The sequence below is a fragment of the Scylla paramamosain genome, chromosome 19 (assembly GCF_035594125.1).
Source record: "Scylla paramamosain isolate STU-SP2022 chromosome 19, ASM3559412v1, whole genome shotgun sequence".
NCBI classification, from domain to species: Eukaryota; Metazoa; Arthropoda; class Malacostraca; order Decapoda; family Portunidae; genus Scylla; species Scylla paramamosain.
The window spans coordinates 16,122,306-16,146,164 of record NC_087169.1 but is presented as its reverse complement, the minus strand read 5'-3'; the positions used below and the strand labels follow the sequence as shown (position 1 = coordinate 16,146,164).

Below are 23,859 nucleotides of genomic sequence, written 5' to 3'. Positions count from 1 at the left end.
GTTGTGCTTTTATGCAATCTTTACTCATTACAGTCTAGAGGTGAAAGTTTGCACCAAACAGAACTTTTACTTAAGTAACAATAAATGAAAATGCTTAAGTATTAGTAGATTACATGTTTTTATTTTTTTTTATAAATATGTATTATATATAACTAAACATTTTTTTAAGGGAAAATTTTTTTCTGATAATGTTGTGGTTTTCACTCCTGTTTTCACATCATATATTTGTATACTACTAACTTGTTCACAAAAGATAATTTTGTGTCACTTTTCAACATGAGTTATTAGTTTTGTGTACAGTGTCATGGCACATAAGAGTGTTACTGTAGTAGGTAGTTATGGCAAGTACAGTAGTAGTGTGTAGTGTCTGTCACGCCGGCACCTTTGTAACACGAGGCATCAAAAAACTTTTAGTGGAGAATGGCCATGGGTTGGGTGTCCCGCTGTCCCCCACGCCCAGCCTCAGGAGACTCAGCCGTTCTCAGTTTCGTGAGTTTCGTTGACTGTGTGTCGGGTCCTGGGAAGGTGGGGCTTTTCCTCTCTTCCTCTTCTGCTGTTTTGTTTCCAAGGTTTTGCTTCTCAGCATTTTTACCTAAGCCTTTTAGCTGTCCAGACAACCGAGGCTAATGGTGGGTGGTGGATGAGGATGGAAGGTGTGATGAGAACAAAAAATGAAAGATGCTTTAACCTCTTACTTAGTTGAGTGATGTAAATCTCATGGTAAGGTCAATCATAGAAAAGCTTGCTAAGTGTGTTCATGGATAACCCTTGACCTCCAAGCATTACTCTGCTACTGCTGTGGCTGTTTGACCTCAACATTTGAGGGTCGTTCTGCTTCAGTAATATCAACTAAGTGACCATAACATTTTCGCTCTCATTTCCTGCATGGCTTGTTTTGTGTGGCACGGTTTGCATGTGTGTACTCTACTACCTGTCTTTGTACTTTTTTGGTCAGAGGACAGTGACTGTTTTTTTGGCTATTGATAAAGATGTGAAGCTGTAGGATCTTGATAACCCTTAGTATTGTTAACTCACAGTCTGATAAGTAATGTTTAATGTTATTCATGAGTCTAGCTTACTGTCTTTGTAATGATTTCACTTAAAGCAAGAATCTATTGATGTAGGATATTTTAAAAGTATTTCATAAAGCTACTTACATAGTGAATATTAGTTCATTTTAGTTGACAGTACTGTAATTGAATTCATATCCATTAGATTTATATTCATTGTAGAGTACCATGTCAACTTGATATTAAGTAGAAATAAGAGCAGTAAGACCAAAAAAATGTAGGAGTGGTGTGTGAGTGTGTATGTGTGTGTGTGTGTGTGTGTGTGTGTGTGTGTATGTGTGTGTATGTGTGTGTGTGTGTGTGTGTGTGTGTGTGTGTGTGTGTGGCTCATGATGGACGCAGAGCAAACCTGTTGGCTGGCAGGTGCTCGGGGGCCCGGGAGCCGCAGTGTGAGCCCCTCCAGCCTGGGGGTGGGCAGCGTCAGGAGCAGGGAGAGGGCGCAGCCTTTCGGACCCTTCCCCAAAGGTAGGCACTCCACCACCACCACCACCACCACCACAACCACCACTAAGACTACCAACACTACTACTGCCACTGTGAAGTCCACCTACCACTACCACCAACATGCACCAAAATTAATAAAGAAAATAAACAAACAAATGATAATTACTTTGATGTAAAACCAACAATAAATTCATTAAGAGCCACTACCACCACTAGCAACACCGCAGTCGCCACTGCAAAGTCCACCCACCACTACCACCATGCACCACTCTGATGACAACACCACACCAGGCAGCCACAATCCACACCATGTCACCACAGGACCACCACCCACTTCCATACTTGGATGTCTGGTACCCATCACTACACCGCACATCACACACACACACACACACACACACACACACACACACACACACACACACACACACACACACACACACACACACACACACTTACACACACACAGACAGACATGTCTTCCATCACACCACACCACACCACACCACACCAATGCCAACACTGTGGTGCTAAACTTTTCACACTGGTGGTGCTTGAACAAGTGGACTGACCTATTTCATTGTGCATAGCAGTCAAAAGGTTTAAGAAACAAAAATGTTCAGTGTGTTTCTAGAACCTTTGTATACATTATGACATCTTCTGGAGGTGGAGTTGTGGAGTTTTGTGCCCAGAAATGATTCATGAAAGTTGAGGTTGTTGTTTCAGTCTTGCTTTATGACCTATGATGTAAGTGGAGATTGTATGATGAAGTGAGCAAGAAATCAAGACGATCAGTGAAGCAATGTCATGTTAGTCTGATAAGCAACACTAATTATGAAACATTCCTTAAGATTCAGCTTGAATGCCTGAAGGAAGAGGAAGAGTGAAATAGTAGTAATACATGCACCGATGGTTTTGGCATTATATAAGGACTACTAAAGTGATTACTCAAGGGAAAACTTCTGAATATATATATGAATGTAAATTAGTGATGTTTTTATACAGTATACACCTCCAAAATATATGTCTTACTAACAGTTTGAGAGGCTGCTGTGTTGTGTAGACATGAGTAGTGTGTGATGATTTTGTCATATGTTTGGCTACAATCTTTGGGATGGAGATGTCTTTCAGAACTTAGATTTCAGTCTTCCACGAGAGTACTCTGTCACATTATTGCAGTCTGATGAAGAGGCATTTGGTGTATGGGACTGAGATTTGTTGATACAAGGACTTAGGTGTCAGTTATTCATGAGAATATTGTGTCACATTATTGCAATTTGATGTGCTAGAAAGAAGCTCTGAATTAGGTTTTTCTGTGGTGAGAACTGTTTGAATAGTTGAATCAGGAGTGAAAAAATTATACCACTGTCGCATTATTGCAGTTTGATGTGGTACTAAGAGGCTTTGAATTAAGTTTTCTAGGGTGAGAACAGTTTGAATAAATGCATCAAAATTGTGAAAAAGAAAAAAAATATCAATGTGGAAGACAAAGAAAGAGTTGTGGAAGCCAGTTCAATTTGTTATTATGTAAATGGAAGAGGCTTTTGTTTAAATTTTCTGGGCTAATACTGTTTGGATAGATGCATCAGGACTGTGAAAAAAAAAAAGTGTATGGCAGAGAATTTAATAGAAAGAAAAGAGGCAAGAAAAGTAAAGACAAAAATTGTACATCTATCATTTCGTTCGTTATCAAGATACAATTCTGCTATAGATACATCTTCTTTCTATTTATATCTTATGAATGGAAGTATTTCTTGAGAGTGGATGCTAATGCTTACTTAACTACATAATTTCCTCTGCATTACTAACTATTATTTTTTTAAGGTTCATCTTGCTTCTGATATTCAAGTGTACTTTTAGTTGAGAGTGCATTATATCTTGCAGGGTCAGTAAAGGTGCTGATATGTTTTCATTTTTTATCTTTTTTTTCTGTCACTGCTGCATTGGGTTTGGAGTGATCTAGTCTTGTCTCTGCTGTGCCCCTCCAGCAAACGTTTCCTGTACATTTAGTGCTGCTGCATTCCTTGTTGCTGCATTCATCTGTAATTGATATATACACATAGCATTGATACTTTGAACACACTGGATCATGTGAACATTAGTGATTAACTGTTTTTTAGGGGTGTGAGGTTTGGTTAGAATGGGATAGGATAAGTTGTCTAGTCTAATGTAGTCTAGTGTATCCTATTCTATCCTGATCTATTATAACTCATCTTATCCTGACTTGTCATATCCTACCATATCCTGCCATATCCTATCCTTTCCTAGTCTATCCACCTAACCTACCTGACCTACTGCAATCCTATCATAACCTAACCTAACCTATTAAATACTAGCTTATCCTGTCCTATCCTGTTCTAACTTCTCATAACTCACATAGTCTATCATATCATGCCTTAACCTATCCTGTTTCAATTTTATTTTGTCATAACTTAACCTAACTTACCATACCCTAACCTAACCTATATTGTCATAACCTATTCTAACCTATCAAATTCTATCTTATCCTAACCATACCCATATCCTAACCTACCCTGACCTAACCTAACCTATCCTAACATTACCTATGCTATCACAACCTAACTTATCCTATCACATCCTACCTTATCCTAATTTAACCTAACCTATCCTAACCTAACCTAACTTCCCCCAGAGAATAACCAGAGTAACTGATCTTCACATGACCCAAAACACCTATACTTCTCCAGGGTTTGATATCAAGTCTTTGGTTTTGCATGAGAGTTCCCAATTATATTCTGGCTAATTCAGTACAGTATATCTCATTTACTAGGCCACACTATTCTTACATATTCAAAGTTATGTTGTGTATGAAGTTGCAGGGACGGTAATTTAATTCTGTATATAACTTTCATTTGTGTGGTAATTTTGAAATCCTCAGAGTACATTTTTTCTTCTTTCAGATATGCAGTTTAGATCTTAATGTATGATGCTCAGATATTCATTTGATTCTGTACATATATTAGGTTACACTTTCACTTGTAGTTAGAGAAATATTTTAAATCCACAGGTTACATTTTTTTCATTTTTCAAATATGCAACATGGATTTTAATGTATGATATTCAGACAGTCATTTAATTCTGTATATATCAGGTTACACACTTGTAGTTAGAGAAAAAATTGAAGTCTACTGGTTGCATTTTACTCTTGTTTAAAATATGTGGTATAGATTTTAATGCATGATATTCAGGCAGTCATTTAATTCTATATATATTAGATCACACTTTCACTCATAGTTAAAGAAAAAGTTGAAATCTACAGGTACATTTCTGTGCTTAAAATATGCAGTATTTAATGTATGATATTGTAGATAATGAATGCCACCAGTGGAAAGAGAGAGGAGAGTATTGACACACTGAACACTCTGCAGGTCGGAAGGGTCTGGTGGAGAAGTCATCTCTAATCCGTCACTCAGTCTCTGCACAACGCCGGGCAGAACTCAACAAGATTGCAACGATGGAACAGCGCACCACTTCAGCCTCTGAGAACCAGGCCTTCCTCAAAGATGTGCGTTTGCAGTGTTAATCAATTACTGTGTGATTCTTTTTACTTCCTTCTTAGATTTTCCCAACTGCTTCCACATCTTTCTCTCTTCCAGTCTCTCCACTTTGTATACCTGCTGAAAAATATGAGTTTACAGGGTTGGTTTGTTACTGCATGATCTTTTTTTGTTACTCCTTCTTAGTTTCTATTCCATATCTTTCCCAACTGCTTCTAAACTTTTCTCTCTTCCTATCTCTTTGCTTCCTTTACTTTCCTTGGGGGTGGGAGTTTGCAGAGTTGGTTCTTTACTTACTTTCTCTTAGATCTTATCCCATATTCTCAGTTGCTTGTAAACCTTTCTCTGCTCCCTAGTGTATTTATTTCCTATACATACCTTGTTTCTTGCTAGCCAGACCTTCTTCAAACATGTGAGTTTTGCATATTGGCCAGTTAATGTGTGCTCTTTCTCCCTACTTCCCTACTCCCTCTTAGGTCTTGTTTCTTACCCTCTCCCAATTGCTTGTAAACCTTTCTCTGTTCTATGTGTTCCCTTCCTTGTTTCTTGTTCACCAGGCCTTTCTGAAAGATGTGAGTTTGCAGAGTTTACCAGTTACTGTATGTTCTTTAGATATTGTCCATATTCTCTTCCAGTTGCTCCTGAATATTTTTCTTTTACTGTGTGATAGGTAGATGATAACTGAGTGTTACTGTTGTGTTGCTTACAATGAGGCATCAGGTACAGGTGTGATAGACAAGTGATTGAGCGTTACTGGTGGGTTGCTTACAGTGAGGCATCAGGTAGATCATTGAGTGTTATTGATGTGTTGCCTGGCAGGTACTGACTCAGGTGATTGAGGGTGAGGGCATTGGATGGCTCAAGCTCAATCGCGTCCGCAAGTTGATGGAGGATGAGAATTACCGGCTGCTGGTTGTGTCTGGGCTCAACCGCACCCTGGAACGCAAGATTGGACCAGATGATCATATCAGTGAAGTGGTGAGTGAACCTAACCTAATTGTTTTAGAGATATTAATGACAGGCAACATTTCCCTATTGCATTTATCTCAGTGAAGGAACATCTACAGTATTTCTGGCCTTTGCAATTTTTTATTTTTATTTTTTTTTATCTCCTGTGATGCTAAAGTTACAAACCCAACCCTCACTGCACAAGACTTTCTATTTTCTCTCACCCCTATTATGTTAACCTCCAAGAGTTAATAATTTCTATCAATCTTTCCTCAAGAAGGAGATTTCAAGACACTTCCTAAATTTTTAATAATCCTTTTTCAGACTATACTCTGGGGATTGGTACCTTTAGTGGATCTTTTTTCTAATGCTATATCATGAGCCTCTCTTACACACACACACACACACACACACACACACACACACACACACACACACATAAAGAAAATTATAGTATTTCTGACTGAGATTTTTATTAGGTACTAGTGAAGTGTTTTGGAGATATTAATGGCAAGCAACTTTTTCCGTTGTGTTTTATCACTATAAATTAATGTTTAATAATATACTCCTGACCTTCTTTCCATCTCCTGTGATGCTTAAAGTGCAGATGCAACCTAAGAACTTCCAAGTCTCTTCAGAATACCTTTACCATCTGCACTTGTCATACTTTGTGAAGTAAAATTATATTTCTGGCATTTTCAATTTCTCTCATCTTCTGTGACACTAAAATTAGACCAAAACTAGGAACTTTCAATTCTTTCAAAATACCATTAATATCTATACTTATCTATATCCCTCAAGTAAGATTTATGATATTTCTAACTTTTACAATTTCTCTCATCTACTGCTACACCAAAATTAGACCAAAACAAGGAACAAAACACCATTAGTATTTGCATTGTCCTATTCCTCCTACAAGAAATCTTGTGCCATTCCAGTGCATCAAGAAGCCAGTGTGGAAGGGAATGCTGAAGCTGATTAATGCAGTGGTGGCCGGGCTGGAGGTGACTTACAACACCTTCGGGGGTGGTGGCACTTCCTCGGCGCTTCAGGCCTTGGAGATCTCCCACACACACTACTGGAGCCGAGACCTCAATGACCCACATGTGCTAGAGATGTCAGGGGGAGGGTCCTCAGCTCTGTCTCAGGTGGGCACTTCTTTTATCTTCATTTTTTAGTCCTTCTCTCATCTCTCTGTCATCAAATTTTGTGGTTTTTTAGTAGGTTTGTGTTGGAGATGTCAGGGGGAGGGTCCTCAGCTCTGTCTCAAATTGGTATACTTGTTTTCATTCTTTGGTTTAACAGTTTAGCAGATCATTAAAAGAAAGATACATAAAAGAGAATACAAAGAAACAGAAAGAGGGTGGATATGAAGAAAGGAAATAACAGAAAAAAAGATAGCTGAGTATAAAGTGCCCAGACAGTTCAGATGGCTGTTATCCTTCATTCCTGCTACCATTTAAATTCAGTGACATATCAGTAGCTATTCAGTGTTGACTTAGATTTTTTTCTGTATTTACAAAATCACACCAGTATTTCATTCTTCATTCTCTAGTCTTCCTATTATATAACCTCATCAAATTTAATGATATACCAGTAGTTATTCAGTGCTGAGTCAAGTTTTCCTGTACTTACAAAGTCATATTTCAGCATTTCATCCTTCATACTTTAGTCTTCCTATGATATATCAGTAGTTATTCAGTGCTGACTCAAGTTTTCCTGTAATTACAAAGTCATATTACAGCATTTCATTCTTCCTTCCAGTCTTCCAGTCCCTTGGGCAGCCTGGAGAACCTCAGGTCACCAGGCAGCCCTCGAGGCTCCCCCCTGCCCCCACACTCCCCTCAGCCTCCCTATGATGGCTCAGACTGCTCCCGGAAATCCTCCCAGTCAGGTGAGGAAAGCAGATGTCAAAGGTAGCACTCTAGAAAATGTGTTTGTTGCTCTGATAAAATAACATGACAAGAGAATAAATTTCCAACCCTTAATAATTGCGCATATTTACTGTAACCCTTCATGCATTCATAGGTAGACAGACAGACATAGTCTGTCCATATTCCTTTCCTCTTATTTGTTGCAGTAATAGAATAACATGACAAAACAATAAGTAATAGAATAATGAAAAGATAGAGAACTTCATGAACCAATGTTTTCAATCCTTGAGAACTACATATGTTTACCATAACCCTTCACGACCTGACAGACAGCCCCTTCCTCTCCTCTGGGCCACGAGTGGTGCATGATCCCCTGAGGTCCCCAGAGGCTGAGGGTCCTGAGACAGCCACCTCAGACGTTCTGCGAGACCTCCTGGTGCAGAAGAGACATGTCCTTCTCTCCAAACTTCAGTCCCAGGTGAAAATTTATGCTTGAATTATTAAATAATCTTGAAGAATTTTGTCCAGCAGAAAATTATCTCATTCAGAAGCTCTTGTTATCTGTTCTTTCTTCATGTTCATTTGTGGTCATTCATCTCACCCTTTCTCTACTCCCACAGGACTCAGAGGCTGGGGACACACTGCAGGGGTCTGAGGGACCTCCTTCCTGTGGCGCCAGTGATACTGGGTCCATCATCACCAACCCAGCCTTCCAGCGCCAACGTCACTCACACCAGTCCTTTCGCTCTACTGTGTCTGATTCTGAGATAGAGCAAGGCAATGTGAGTGGATGCAGATACTGTTTAATGAGATAGAGCAGGGCAGCGTGAGTGAGTGATAAGAGATTTTTTTAGTATATGTAGGAGACTAGCTAAGAGTTACATCAAGCTATGTGATATGCATATACAAGTAAAATAGTCCCCCAAAATTTTAGTAATTAATTAGTTTTTATCTGTCTTTATCAATTTAAAGTTTCTATAGAAGATTTGCTGAGAGATACATGAAAAAATGTCCTCTTGTGAAGTGTATACAAATAGAATTGTTAAAAAAAATTATGGGGATTAGTTTTTTATGTGTCTTTTCATCCATTTCAAGGAAAGAATGAAATATTGTAGAGAGACAGTTCCAGCAGTGCCTCATCCTTATCCTCCTTTTTTTGTTCCCTTCAGTTCCCTCGCAGCTCCAAGAGAACCTCTAGCATGTGGTCCAGTAAGTCGTCTCTTTCCACTGGCTTCAGGTACCACGCCGGCAACATGATTCCCACCTCCACCACTCCCTCCCCTGACTCGGGCCGAACATATCTATTTGAAGGTGGGTGGCTGTGACCACTTTAGTTTCTGTCCTTGCTTTTTATGTGTACTTGTATATCACAACATCTTTCTCTGTATACCTACTGATATATTATCTTTTTTCTATATGTATTTTTCTATGTGTACTTTTCTCTTTTATGTCAAGTTGTAGAGATATGGATGACTAATAGTATTTTTAATCTTTTAATTTGATGTTTTCTCTACACTTTGGATAAGTACAAAACAAATTTTCTGTGTGAGCAATAAAGTATAATTATTATTATTATTATTATCATCGTTATTATTATTATTATTATTGTTATTATTATTATTATTATTATTATTATTATTATTATTATTATTATTATTATTATTATTATTATTATTATTAATATTACTTTTATCATATCAAAGGATCCTTTCATTTTACCAATTTTTATTCCTCCAGGTCTCATTGGCAAGGATCGCTCTCCACTATGGGATCAGATGCAGTTTTGGGAGGACTGTTTCTTGGATGCTGTGGCGCAGGAGAGAGACATGGTGGGGATGGACCAGGGACCCAGTGAGATGATGGAGAGGTGAGGAACTTAGGGAGTCACCTGTGAGGGCTTTGGCTACATGTGTGTGTGTGTGTGTGTGTGTGTGTGTTTATTTAGCTGTATTTGCCTAGTTATGATATAACCTCTCATTCTGTTCTACCCTGACCTATCCTAATCTGCTTTACTTTAATCATCTTTACCTAATCATGAAATAATATTCTCTTTTATGCTGACCTATCCTAATCTACTTTAATCAGCTTGACCTACTTGTGACATAACTTTTGTATATTCTCTTATATCTTGACCTATCCTAATCTACTGCATCTTAACCTAACCTGACTAATCACATGAAGGTCAAAGACAAGGTAACTCTTTAGCATAACTCAAATCATGATCATTGCAGAAGAGGTGCAAACACTTTCACTCACTCACTAAACTCACCTTCTCACATCACAACTCAAAGTACAACAGTATGAGTGAGCCTGAACAGAGGTGAATCACTTACTCACTCACTCACTTACTCACTCACTCACTCACTAAGCCAACCTCCTCTTGACTAAATTCACCTTCTCTTGTCACATCTCAAGGTACAACAGCCTGAGTGAGTCTGAGAGGAAGCGACTGGAGCATGAGGAGGACCGGCTGCTGTCCACAATGCTGTATAACATGGTGGCCTTCATGGTGATGGTGAACATTCGCAAGGAGGACATCAAGAGGAAGATCAGGCGTCTGCTGGGCAAGTCTCACATTGGCCTTGTCTACAGTCAGGAAGTTAATGAATTGTTGGATCAGATTAATAACTTGGTGAGTCACTCTGTTGATGCTTTTTGTTTATATTGAATGTTTTGCTTGATTTTTGTCAGGTTAATGATATGATAAGCCTCTCTTTCTCTTGGTGCTTTTGTTGATATTGAATGTTTTGTTTGATTTTGGGAAGATTAACCTTTTTGACTGCTATATGGTACATCTTTCCTTAATTACTAATCACTCTGAGACACCTTTACTTGTTCTATAGTCACCTTCAATCTTAAAACTAGATAGAAATTGCAAAATCTATTTTTTTTTTTGTTTTCTATCTTAGCAGTAGTAATACTGATACTAATTTGGATATTTTGTATGTGGATGTAGTCTTGTATCATAGTAATACATTTCAATTTTGGTATTTTTATGTGTGATTCTTTTCTCATTGTATCATATTAGTAGTATTTTCCATGTATTTATTTCTTTCCTCATTGTATCTTAGTAGTAGTAATCTCAATATGGGTATTTTGTGTGTGACTTCTGACTCATTATATCAGACTAGTACATCTCAATATGGGTATTTTGCATATGATTTCAAACTCATTATATTTTAGTATTAATCTCAATTTCCTTCCAGCACGGGAATGACATTGACCTGAGGCCTCTCGGGTCACGACAGATGCACCGGCAAAGCTTCACAGTTCACTCAGGCACAGATGCATCAGGTCAGTTTGACTTGAGTGACTTTGAGCTTCCTGTTGCTCTAAATGTTGTTGATTTTCTCTCTGCTACCACAGAATTAAACTAAAACACCATGAAAATACCATGAACCACTAAAATACACAATAAAAAACTGTAAAACCTCTATTACAGCCTCTGCTAATACAAATGTAAGCCAGAACTTGATAAAAATACCCTAAAACATGAAAACAACATCCAAAAATCACTAAAACACCCTAAATAAAACAGGACAAAACACCCCAGAACCTATATAAACCTCTATTACATCCCTTTGTTGCCCAAGGAACCCTAAAACATCAAGAAATTCTCTAAAATACTACAAAATACTAGTAAAACACCCTAAAATCCCTCAAAACAGGTAAAAACTGCCCCAAAACACTTATGGAGTCCCTATTGCACACCCTTCTCTTACTCTGCTATCCATAAAGCTGCCCTAAAACATTATAAAATACCAAAAAACACCAGAAACATTCCCTAAATTCCTCACAACTCCCTGAAAAGATGTTATTTACTCCTTCTGCTACCAAAAAAATACCCCAAAAACACCCCTAAAAGATCCCCAAAACTTCCTATAAGACCCCCATTACACACATCTCTTGTTCTCTAATCCACAGGTGACTTGTTGTTTCTGGAGGTGAGGGACGATGGCCTCATCCTGCGTTCTGTCAGTGGCATCATTGTGGAGCGGTGGTGGTTTGAGCGTCTGGTTAACATGACATACTCCCCCAAGAATAAGGTGCTCTGTCTGTGGCGGCGCAATGGAGGCCAGACGCAGCTGCACAAATACTACACGAAAAAAGTAATTCTGGGTGTATATTACCAGTTATCACAGTCCAGATAGCAGGCAGTGGAAGAATAATAGAAGTAGAAGCAATGAGAAGCAGAGTATAAAGGGAAGTTCTTTCAGAAACAAGATATAAATAGGCATACATTTATAACCTAACTAAATTTGGTAAGAAAGAAAGGATTTTTGAAGTGAGATGTGAATAAACATGTTTTTATTATAATATAACTGAGCTTACTCTCATTATAATGTGATAGAGGGAAACATGGGCTTGCAATCTGAACCTAATAATGTGATAGGTTTGTAAACTGAATCTGATCTTATAATAACTTTAATATAGGTAAACACTGGCTTATAAATAATATAGGAAAACACTGGCTTGTAAACTTAACTTTATAGTGTGACAGAGATGAATACTGTCTTGTAATATTTCAGTGCAAGGACCTGTACTACTGCATCAAGGAGGCCATGGAGCGTGCAGCGGCTCGGGGGGTGGGGGCCCTGCCTGGTGTGGAGCTGGGTGGGGAGTTCCCAGTACAGGACATGAAGACCAGCGAGGGTGGACTGCTGCAGGTGTGCATGGAGGGCGTGGGTCTGCTGTTCGCCACCAGCAAGGTACGGGTGTGTTGGGTGTGGGAACGCCTCCTGGCACCTCTCCTGGTGTCGTAGTTGGAATTCTCATCACCTCTCTTTGTTGACTGCCTCTCTCTCTCGCTCCTCCTCTCTCTCATTTTGGATCATGTTTGGGCTCTACTATTTTATATATCTTGCTTGGCTGTTGTGCTCCGGGGCTTCCAAGGTTGGTCTCAAACACACCACATTCACAGCCCATGCCGGGAGCCCCAGGGAGGGAGTCTGGCCCCGCTCCCGGACCCACAGGGCAGCCCACTCATTCACTGATCAGTAGCCATGTCTGGTCTGTGTAGGTAGTGGTGAGGGACACTGCACATCCTATACCTCATGATGAGTCAGGGTGTATTTGTCATCACTCTTTGTGCATGCAGTGTCATCTCGGATAAGTTACCCTCTCATTCACTAGGGACACCACACTCAATTCTGTTCTCTACCACTGTGTTAGATCGAGAGAAAAACACACTCTCTCTCTGCCTGCTGTCTGCAGTGATGATGGATAGCAAACAGTGCTTTTTCTAGAGGCACAGATGTGTTTGGCAGTTCTCATTTCATACTATGATTGTCTCAGGTTAATTTGTCAGGAGTGAATACTAATTTACATGAGTGCAGCTAAGACAGGGGTGAGGTAGGGATGTATAGGGCACAGTATCTTGACTTATGTAGCATTATCTATGGTTATAATCTGGGTCTTGTGCCTCTATGGTTATTAGGAATCTCATACTGACATAGCTGAGTACACTCCATGTTTGTGAATTATACTTTTATCTCTCCAAGAAGTTAAATAACCTTTGAGTTCTGTTTCCATGTTCATCTCTCTCTCTATACTCAGACATGTACGTAACATATCATATAAGTGTAGTGGAGCAGGGTGACTGATTGGTTGGGTCAGATTAGCGCCAAGGCTGTACAAGACCAGCACTTAGCAATACTCTTAACGAACAGACAGCATGTGAGGAGGAGTGGTGTGTCAGTCTGTGCTGCCACCGCCACTGCATTCACCACTGCTGCTCCTGGTTGTTGATTGGCCATGTTAAGCTTCCCCACTCCAGTAACAGGGCCTCATAACCCCAGTAACAGGAGACACACTTATCTAGACCCCTTTCACCCCCAGTAACCAGGACATTTTGTTATCTGGGTCTCTTCTATCCCAGTAACAGGGCCTCACACCTTCACCTCAGTAATAGGGTCTCTCACATCACCTCAGTAACAGGAAACACACTTATGTAGGAAACACATCATCCCAGTAACAGGGAACACATTGCTACCAGGGCCTCTTGTGCCCTAGTAACAAGTCCCCACAATACCCCAGTATCCACACATCATCCCAGTAACCAGGGAACACACTAAAGGCCTGAACCTCTACCCCAGTAAAAAGGGGGACAAACAGACACAGCCTCATATATTCCCCAGTATCTCAGTAGCAGGAGTAGACTCACACTTGTCAGTTGATTGGAGAAGTACTGGAATACTGGGAATACTGGTTGACATGTTTGTAACTCATTTCACAGGCCTGTGTTGTGAGCTAAACTGCATTGTGGGATGTTGTAAAGTGATGATATGACAGTTTCCCCTTTCAGCACCTAGGACGAAGGCTGCTGATTCTAAATATGCCATGTTTCTTATTACACATGCTTAGAATAAAGACAGTCATTGCTTGTAGGATTAATCAGTGGTGTTCATTTGCTACTACATGATTTCTTTCTGTCAGATTCTGCTTAGGTGGTTTTAGGATGTACCTTTTTCTTACACTGGAATCTCCTTAATGTTCAGTAGTTTCAGTTCATGTTTCTTGCTGAGACTTAGAAGAAATATTTATAATCATTGCTTTTTAAATCTTTAATGATGTTAATGAGTCATGGAAGTCATACTATCATACCAATCACTATTCTACATTTTAAAAACATGTGATCAAAATTTCTTGCCTTGCATTAGTTTGAACTGGTGATGAAAACTAGTCATACATGTTTTACTATTACATTCTTAGTCTTCCTACATTTACAACTTACAACAGTTGTGAAGTGAAGGCTCCACACATCAACATCTCTTACATTGTTAGTAAATGAATAGAGCTTGATATAAATACATGTATTATTATTAGAATCACTAGAACCATAGCCACATTCTGTAAGTTTCCAAAAATATTAATATTATAAAGTGAAGGCTCCACAAATCAAAGTTTTGTGCATTGTTAGTATCTGTTAATGAATAGAGTTTAGAAATACATGTTTTGTTATTAGAGTGACTAGAATCATATCCACAATCTGTAAGTAAAGCTCTAGATGTCAAAATTTCTTGCATTGATAGTTAATGAATTGATAGATAGTTTATAGTTGATAGTTGATAAATAGTATATGTTTTATTATTAGAACTACTAGAACCATAATTACATTTCAAAAGGCTCCAGACATCAAAATGCCTTGCATTGTTGGTCATATAGTCTATAAATAGTTCATGTTTTATTATTAGAACTATTAGAACTATAACCACAATCTGTAATGCTCTGGACAGCATAGTTTGAGTGCGGCAATGTGAGGCAGGCTGTGTTGAGCTGTGGTTAGCATTTCACTAGTTCATGCAGACTAACACAGTGTAATACCATTGCTTTACAGTGCTGCAGTGTCACCTAAGTTTAGTAGACAGAGTAGACAGCATGTGAAGGATAGCAACAGTCACCCTCCATAACACTTAACTAGACTTAGATTCACATGCTCTATCATTAATCATCTATCAATATACAAAGTCAGTGATCCCACATGTGGCGGTCCAGACAAGGCACCACACACACACACACACACACACACACACACACACACACACACACACACACACACACACACACACACACACACATGCACACACACACACACACACACACACACACACACACACACACACACACACACACACACACACACACACACACACACACACACCACTCATACTTTTAGCCCTATTGGCCCATGGTGGAAAGGAATGTGTATCATTGATCATAGAACAGAAGACAGGTGGAAACATAGAGGGTGGGGATTGAAAAATTATGCATTCTCATACATTCTCATGGCACTATGAATGGTCCCTATTAGATGAGGCACTTGAAAAGAGAGTTAAGTCATGCACAACACTGGTAGACTTCAGGTAAAATAGAGTATGTACAGTTAATATTAGTTCACATTATTCTGATCTTATGCACACTTCATTCTGTTCCCAAGATAGGAAGGTGTAATGGGTTAGACAGAGTAGCTTGTCACATTTTTGCCTAATCTGCCCATCACACTCAGCTGGATCAGACTTCCCATTTCCCCAGACAGGATAGGAAGATGTAATGAATTAGAGAGAATCAGGTTGTCAGGATAGGTTGCCAAGATAGGAAGGTATAATGGGTCAGAGAGAGTCAGGTCATCATATTGTCACCTCATCTTCCAATTATACTCAGCTGGACCAGACCTCCCACTCCTCCAAACAGACATTCTTTTCCCTCACTGGTGAATGCACACAGTTCCTCCCCATGCTCAGTGTGTTCTGCACTTGGCTATTCAGGGACCATCCTGAGAGAGAGAGAAAGATACACAGGCTGTTCATAGTGTAGGGTTTCACACCACTACTACCACTTAGATATATATATATTTATACTATATAGACCATTTTTCTCTTAAGAGCATTGAAGTGCTGTGTACGTATATATTTTATAGAACTTTTATGAATATATATATATATATATATATATATATATATATATATATATATATATATATATATATATATATATATATATATATATATATATATATATATATATATATATATACTATATGAATATTTTTTCCTCAAGTACTCTTCACATATTTTTGATGGAATACTCTCCTTTTTCAAGTGTCAGCCATGTTGTTTTTCATGACCAACCCTATTCGTTGGAATGATCTGCTTTGTGATTTTTGTGTAGTGGGCCGTGCGTTGTGTTGGGTCTCTGGTTTGCCGCGTCAGTCTTAACTTCCGCTCTCTCCTGCATGACTCCCCTGCCTAGCGTCCGTTCTCCTGTGGGACCAGCCAGTCTCCCCTCAGTCAACACGTCTTACTCCCACCACCACCACTGCCACCACCACCGCCACCACCACCACCACCTCACCACCACCTCACCACCTCCACTACCACCACCACCACCACCACCACCACCACCACCACACAGCACCTCATCCCTTCACTCACAGGTGGCTGCTGTTGCTGCTGCTGCCGTACTGCTGCTGCCGCTGCCGAGAGGATGCCAGCAGCCTGTCCATCCATCCATCCATCCATCCATGCATAGACACACCCATCCCATACACAGCTGTCTGTCATCCACATCTTGTAGTCCTTCCTCTCTCCGTAACACTGGATTGTCTTTAGTTACAATCATTTCTTAAAGCAGAGGGAACTTTGGAGATGGTCCTTGGTAATCACGGAGAGTCCCCTTACTAGATGTAGTGCTAAATCATTGTTAGTAGTTGCTAATGGCAGCAGCTGTAGTCTCTCACAATATATATATTTATATATATATGAAAAATTGCGCTGGCCCTTGTTAGTTATTAGTCTACTACTATATACACATTTTAGATCTATTATCATATCACTTTATTACATTAAGGAAAGTTTTACTACTCTTCTGGCGTGTCTGTCTCTGGACACTGCATATGCTCAAAAAGTTGTTTGTTTTTCATGGTGCCGTTTCTCACATTTTCTTTTGTTTTTCTTTTTTGTATCCCTGCTCGCCGTCTTCATCATAAAAGGATTTCGAGGTGAATATGGAAGGAGATACTGGACTGGTGTAGTGGCTGTAGTTGTGACTAGTGGTTCTGTTTTGTTTACTTACCTTACCACACGTGTCCTCACTCCTTTCCCATCTTACTTACACCCAGCAGTCTGTCTTCCCAGGGACACTTATACCACCCAAACTTTTCCTCCAAGTACCAGTGGTGACTACTCCAGGCCTTTATTTTTTTGCTACTATACCTTTCAGTTCCCTGTAATATACTTTTATGTTTTTGTTTCTATGGCAAACCCAACCACCATTATTGACCAGCCCTGCAGTCATGTGTCTGGTCCACTCGCTGCCAAACGCCACATTTCGGCATGCCTCAGCCAACTAGCACAATAATAACAAGCAGTCTGAATTCTCACAGCCAGGCAGCACTAGGAAACCTTTGACATTAGAGCCAATCAGCAATATCAGCACTGGAAAGTTTGTTGTCAATTTCTTAGCCAATCAAAGCACCAGGACTATAATTGTTCCAACCAATCAGATCTTCCCAGTCTGCACACACACAAGAGTCCCTATTTTTATTTGACCATCTCTGAAGTATTCCTTGTTTGGTTCTGTTGGTTGAGTTGAAAGTACTACTACTACTGAGTCTAGTTTGTAGTGATTGATTGGTGCGTGTGAACCTAGATGATATGTTTGCTTTTTGTAAAGTTCACACACACACACACACACACACACACACACACACACACACACACACACACACACACACACACACACACACACACACACACACACACACACACACACAAATACACATGCACACACACACACACACAAATACACACACACACACACACACACACACACACACACACACACACACACACACACACACACACACACACACACACACACACACACACACACACACACACACACACACACACACACACACACACACACACACACACACACTCGGGACAGATTCAAGCAATTCTTTTATTTAAATATTTGTTAAAAGTTTCAATCTCTTATCAACCAAGTTCACACTCCACTTGTTAATTGGTTTCTGCCTTTTTTGTTGTTTCTTATTATTAGTAAGGTTATGAATGGGCATCATATTTTCTTGTTCTTTCTCTTTTCTTGCTCCATCTTTCAAAAAAAAGTCCACTTTCAAAACAGTACAAAAAAATTATTGTTATTTTGAATTTTAAAGAAAGTTTTGATAAAAAGTAAGAAGGCTCACTTCATATTACTATAATTTTGTCAACACTTTTTTTTTTTTTGAGAAATAGACAAAAGCTTCTTTTTTATTCAATTACACCACCATTTGTTTAGTTTTGGAAGAATACTATATACAATAACAAGTCAAAGAAGAAGATTGTTGGGATGACAGATATGATCAGTCAATAACAACTAACCCACTAATATTTTCCTGAGTACTGACTTGAGAACACGAACGCTGAGTTAACTGATACATCAGGCTGTCAGGACAAAACTTTTTACAAGCGGATTCAAGATACCTTTACTCCTCTGCAAAACCCCTGAAACCCCCCTTTTTCTTTCTTCTTATTCTGCATTTGTTCTTATTTCTCTTTGCATGCCCCACTTCTGTCTGTGTTTTGATCAAGAACAGACACTTATGCAGAAGGATGTGACAGGGGATGGAGAGGAAGCGAGTAGTAACAGTAACTCTCACTTATACAAGAAGCAATTAGATCCTAACTCTTTACTGCCCTCGTTGGCACATAAGAACTTTACTGTGAGTCAATGTAATGCCAGAGTAGCTTGAGAGATCTTGTGTATTTGAAAGAGAAGAAGCTTAAGCCTTCCACCAGCTGCCTCCCTCTCCATTCCCTACAGTTAAGGTGCCACGCTCAGCTCATGTCACTAAGAAATGTTTGTGTCCTTTGATCACTATGAGTCATGTTGTTTTGGAAATGCTGACTGTGACACTGCCAACACACTTACTTACTTACTTACTTAAAAAGCTACTTACTTAAATAAGCCATTCATGGTATTTTTTCTGTTTTTTTCTCTCTAAAAGATTGTCAATTAGTTGGGTGATGTGATGTCATTCATGTTTGTATATATTTTTTTATCTGTGTTTTTTTTTTTTTATTTATTCTCTCATTAGTAAAATTTATTGGCTTTAACTTGCTGTGGCCTTGAACTTCTCTGACTCTTTGGCAATCTTTGTTTGTTCCGTCACTTGAGGTTTGGCCTAACTTTGTTTCTAAGCCAATATATATTTACCATTACCTCGATCCTTTAGTAGACAACCCTTACTGTGACTTGAACCTTTTGATTATGTAAACTCAGCACCACATCTGCCAGAGAATAGCACTGCTCTCTGTCCCTGTAGTTGTTTGATGTAACAAGATTCAGAGACTTGAGAATCGATACCAAACCCGATGTTAGTGTTGGACTAAATTTATACAGTGTTGCCCCTCATCTTATACCTCCTCCTTGGCTCTCTGTGCTTCTTCTGCAGATAATGACATAGCTAAGCCTGACAGTTAAAGTAATACTGAGATAAGATGACATGTAAAGTAGTAGGGTTATACAGATTGCCAATAGACTCTGTTTCAAAGATGACTACCCGCACTGGGCTGTGTTGCACGGCCCACAAAGGCAAGGACAGTGCTTAAAATTCCTCATTGTTGCTCTCTTCCAGTTCTTTGTGAGGCTTGACCACATCAGGAGATGCTTCACTCAGAAAGGAGGAATATTTGTGCTGGAGGAGTACAGTAAGTAAACCAGAGTACCTACAGTAGTCATGCAGATTTTACTGTAACTTAAGCATCCCTCTGTACATAAACTGAAGTGTATTGAAGGGTCTAACTTTTCCCTACATAAACTTAAACACATTAAATCTTTCTTCTACATCAATATTGAAACATTCGAGACTTTAAAGATTAGTAAAAACTTACCAGGTATTTCAGAAAGAGAAAAAATTAAATCCATTCTTATTTTCTTTTACATAAAATGAAATACTTAACACTTTAGGTTATAAGAGATTCATGAAAAAAACTTACCAGACACTTAAGAAAGAAGGAAAATTAACACGTTCTTACATACTCACAAGGCGATGAGGTTTTGTTTATAATTTACTTTACCTAGATTAATGTTTCATGAATTTCACTGATCATTGTGCTTTGTCCCAGTGCAGAAATATAAATAAAGAGACGGGCTATGCATTTCCCTCTCAGTGTAGAAATAGAGATATAGAAAAAGACTATGCATTTCCCTTCACTGTATCTCATCTAGATACCTCTTATAAGACACGGAATATTTTGACAGCATTCTTCCAGCTCAGCCAAGGAGTGTGTATTATTTCTACCACAGGAAAAAGAAAGTTAGATTATAATGGGAGACAATACACATAACACGATTTGCTAGAACATAAAAAAAAAATACATCACAGATTTCTCACCCAAGGAATGTATGACCAGGTTATGTTTTTCTATGACAGGGAGAAGTAAGAGGTTTATAAAATGGTAATGAGAAACAGTATAAATGGAACGACTTGCTAGAACCCAAAAATACATAATAGACTTCTTAGCCAAGGAATGTATGGCAAGATAATGATTTTTTTTCCTATTGCAGGAGAAAAAAGGAGCTACAAAATGATAGAGAGACAGTATATATAAGATAGCTTGCTAGAATAATAAAGAAATACAGATTTCCCATTTTTCAGTTTTAGAATTCAAACGCACAATTACAGTGCTGGTCTACATTTTTGTTCTTGTAAATATAATGATGATATTAGAAATTAGGCTGGTGAATTTTATAGAATCATGAATTAATCTCAAACATAACTTTTTTCCCCCAGATCCAAAGACTCGACAAGTGATTCAACGCAAATACAAGTCAGCAATGGTTAGTGACTCTCTCTCTCTCTCTCTCTCTCTCTCTCTCTCTTCTCTCTCTCTCTCTCTCTCTCTCTCTCTCTCTCCTCTCTCTCTCTCTCTCTCTCTCTCTCTCTCTCTCTCTCTCTCTCTCTCTCTCTCTCTCTCTCTCTCTCTCTCTCTCTCTCTCTCTCTCTCTCTCTCTCTCTCTCTCTCTCTCTCTCTCTCTCTCATTTGTATTATGAAGTGAAGATTAGCATAAGTGCAGACAGGCATATTATTTCCTTATCTTATAGTGCAAGTAACATGCAGCATTTGATTAACTGCACACCATATGAATAATCATATTATTTTCTCATCTCATAGAGCAACATACATTAAAGAAGTGGGGAATAATCATATAATTTTCTCATCCTATGGTGTCACATATGCTAGTTATGTAATTAATCCCACACCATAGAAAAGAAAATAAACATTACAAAAAGCAGTTAACTGATTCCACACCACAAAGAGAAACCAAATCTTGTGTCTCCATCAGGCCGACCAGATCTGCTATGCCGTGCTGTGTGTGTTCTCCTATGTGGCCGCTGGCAGTGAACAGAAGAAGATGGAGGTCGCCGCTGCTGCTGCTGCCGCCGCTGCTCACCGGAAGCACTGACGTACCTCCAAGTAGGGCGTAGGCAAGGCTGCCATGTAGGGGTTCACACTAACTGCATGTGACTCTGAATGTTACTAATGTCTTCTGCTGTGTGTTGCAAGACTCAAAAGCAATGGAAGATGTCATGTTTTGTACTACAATGATCAAAATGCAGTACATGATAATACTATGGGCATGCAAGTCTAATACCACATACCTACAACTGCTGTGTACTGCAAGACCCAAAAGCAATGGAAAAGGTCATACTTCCCATTATATAATGATTGAGAGGCAATGAATGATAGTACTATAGGCATTCATGTCTAATACTACATACCCACTGACCTACTACTACTGTGTACTGCAAGACTCAACAGTACTGGAAAAAATCACATTTTCTATTGTACAATGATTAAAATGTGATGAATAATAGTGCTTTGGGTATACAATTCTTTATAATACCCACTACTGTGTATTGCAAGACTTAACAGTACTGGAAAAGATCATGTTTCATTTTACACAATAATCAAAAGACAACAGATTTTAATACAACTGAGCAAACAACTCTGTGTATTGCAAGACTCAATGCCAGAAAAGATCATATTTCATATTATACAATGATGAAAGTGCAGTAAATGACAGTACTATGAGCATACAACTCTAATAATACATACTAGCTGTGTATTGTAAGGTTAACAGCTGTGAATCTTGATACAATGATAAAAAATGCATTGAGTTGCATATCATGACATCAAAATTCCTTTCAAAAAAAGCATTAAGGCAGATCTAACATAACATTCTTCAGTTCAGATTACATATATTTTTACTGAGTGGGTGTTTAGTACAGAAGATACAGACACATACACACCTCCTGGCTGGTCTGTGCCTCTAGTGAATACTGAATATAATCTAAAGTTTTTTTCTTCCAGTAGCATCTTGTAAGACATTGAGCTCACTATGATAACACCTATTGTAATAACACCTGCTTATTTCAAGAGAAGAATGAAGAAGCAGTAGGAGATGAAGACTACCAGATGCAAGGACAGTAAACCATAATGATGTCTGTTTAACTTAATGGCAGAGTGGAGACAGTACAGAAGATTAAAGCTACTAATAGATGAAAGGACAGTTAACCACAATAATGTTTGTTAAACTCAAGCATGTTAGAGCAGAGGTAATGAAGATAACCAACCTGAAGAGCAATTTTGAGTAGTGTGGCATAAAGTTTACTACTAAAGAACATATGCAAGGACAGATAACCACAGAAATGTCTGTTTAACTGAAACATTTTAGAACAAAAGTTATAAAGATAATTACCTGAGAGGCAGTTTTGAGTATGGCATAAAGTTTGCTACTGAAGACTAGAGTACTAATATGCATGAAGTAGTGAGCTATCAGGCATCATAGAGGAAAGGAAATATGTATCTTCTTCTATAAAGAGACTCCACTGGATGGCAAACATCAACAAGTCACAATAGATAAGGATGAAGAAGTGTAGGCTTAAATTTTGCCATTGAGTATAGTATTAAGTAAACAAAATAGTGATAGACAGAAAGCAGACAAATGAGAGAGAATTGAGGTGAAGGACAAGTCACAGGAGATGCAAATGAAGAAGTGTAGGTTCAGACTTTGCCATAAAGTATAGTACAGAGTAAACAAAGAAAAGACAGATAGGAGTAGAAAACAGACAAGTGGTAGATGATTGAGATGGAGGACAAGTCACAAGGGGAGAAGAAAGAGAAAGAAGTGTTAGATTCCTATAACTTTTCCCTTAAGTAACCTGCAGAATAGACAACATAGAAATAGTATCTTAGGATGAGGAAGAGAAGCAGAAAGCATGCAACAAGTGAATGAGGATTAGTAGCAAAAAATACTAATGTTTCTCTGCTTGTAAAAAGATACTTGTGTAAAAGTACTGTCTTTACATTAATCCTTTGTTAATACAAGTGATATAAGTAAGGTATAGACAGTAAAGGAAATTAATAAAGAAATGCAAAGTAAGTTACACAGTAAAAGAAAGTAAAAAAATTAAACCTTGACAAAAAAAAAAAGAAG

At 38.7% G+C, this 23,859-nt stretch overlaps 1 protein-coding gene across 1 annotated transcript in view; it reads left to right on the top strand.

Annotated features, from left to right (window-relative positions):
- LOC135109742 (MAP kinase-activating death domain protein-like) overlaps positions 1-23,855 on the top strand; it is a 71,382-nt gene extending 47,527 nt beyond the window's left edge. Inside the window, 17 exon segments of the mRNA XM_064021321.1 lie at positions 415-489; positions 1,434-1,535; positions 4,904-5,040; positions 5,852-6,010; positions 6,919-7,128; positions 7,745-7,874; positions 8,184-8,332; positions 8,475-8,636; positions 9,024-9,165; positions 9,592-9,721; positions 10,270-10,486; positions 11,061-11,148; positions 11,779-11,963; positions 12,384-12,563; positions 19,994-20,066; positions 21,152-21,198; positions 21,706-23,855. Of these exon segments, the coding sequence (XP_063877391.1) occupies positions 415-489; positions 1,434-1,535; positions 4,904-5,040; positions 5,852-6,010; positions 6,919-7,128; positions 7,745-7,874; positions 8,184-8,332; positions 8,475-8,636; positions 9,024-9,165; positions 9,592-9,721; positions 10,270-10,486; positions 11,061-11,148; positions 11,779-11,963; positions 12,384-12,563; positions 19,994-20,066; positions 21,152-21,198; positions 21,706-21,825 (2,306 nt within the window). The 3' untranslated portion in view covers positions 21,826-23,855.
- The last annotated feature ends 4 nt before the right edge of the window (positions 23,856-23,859 follow it).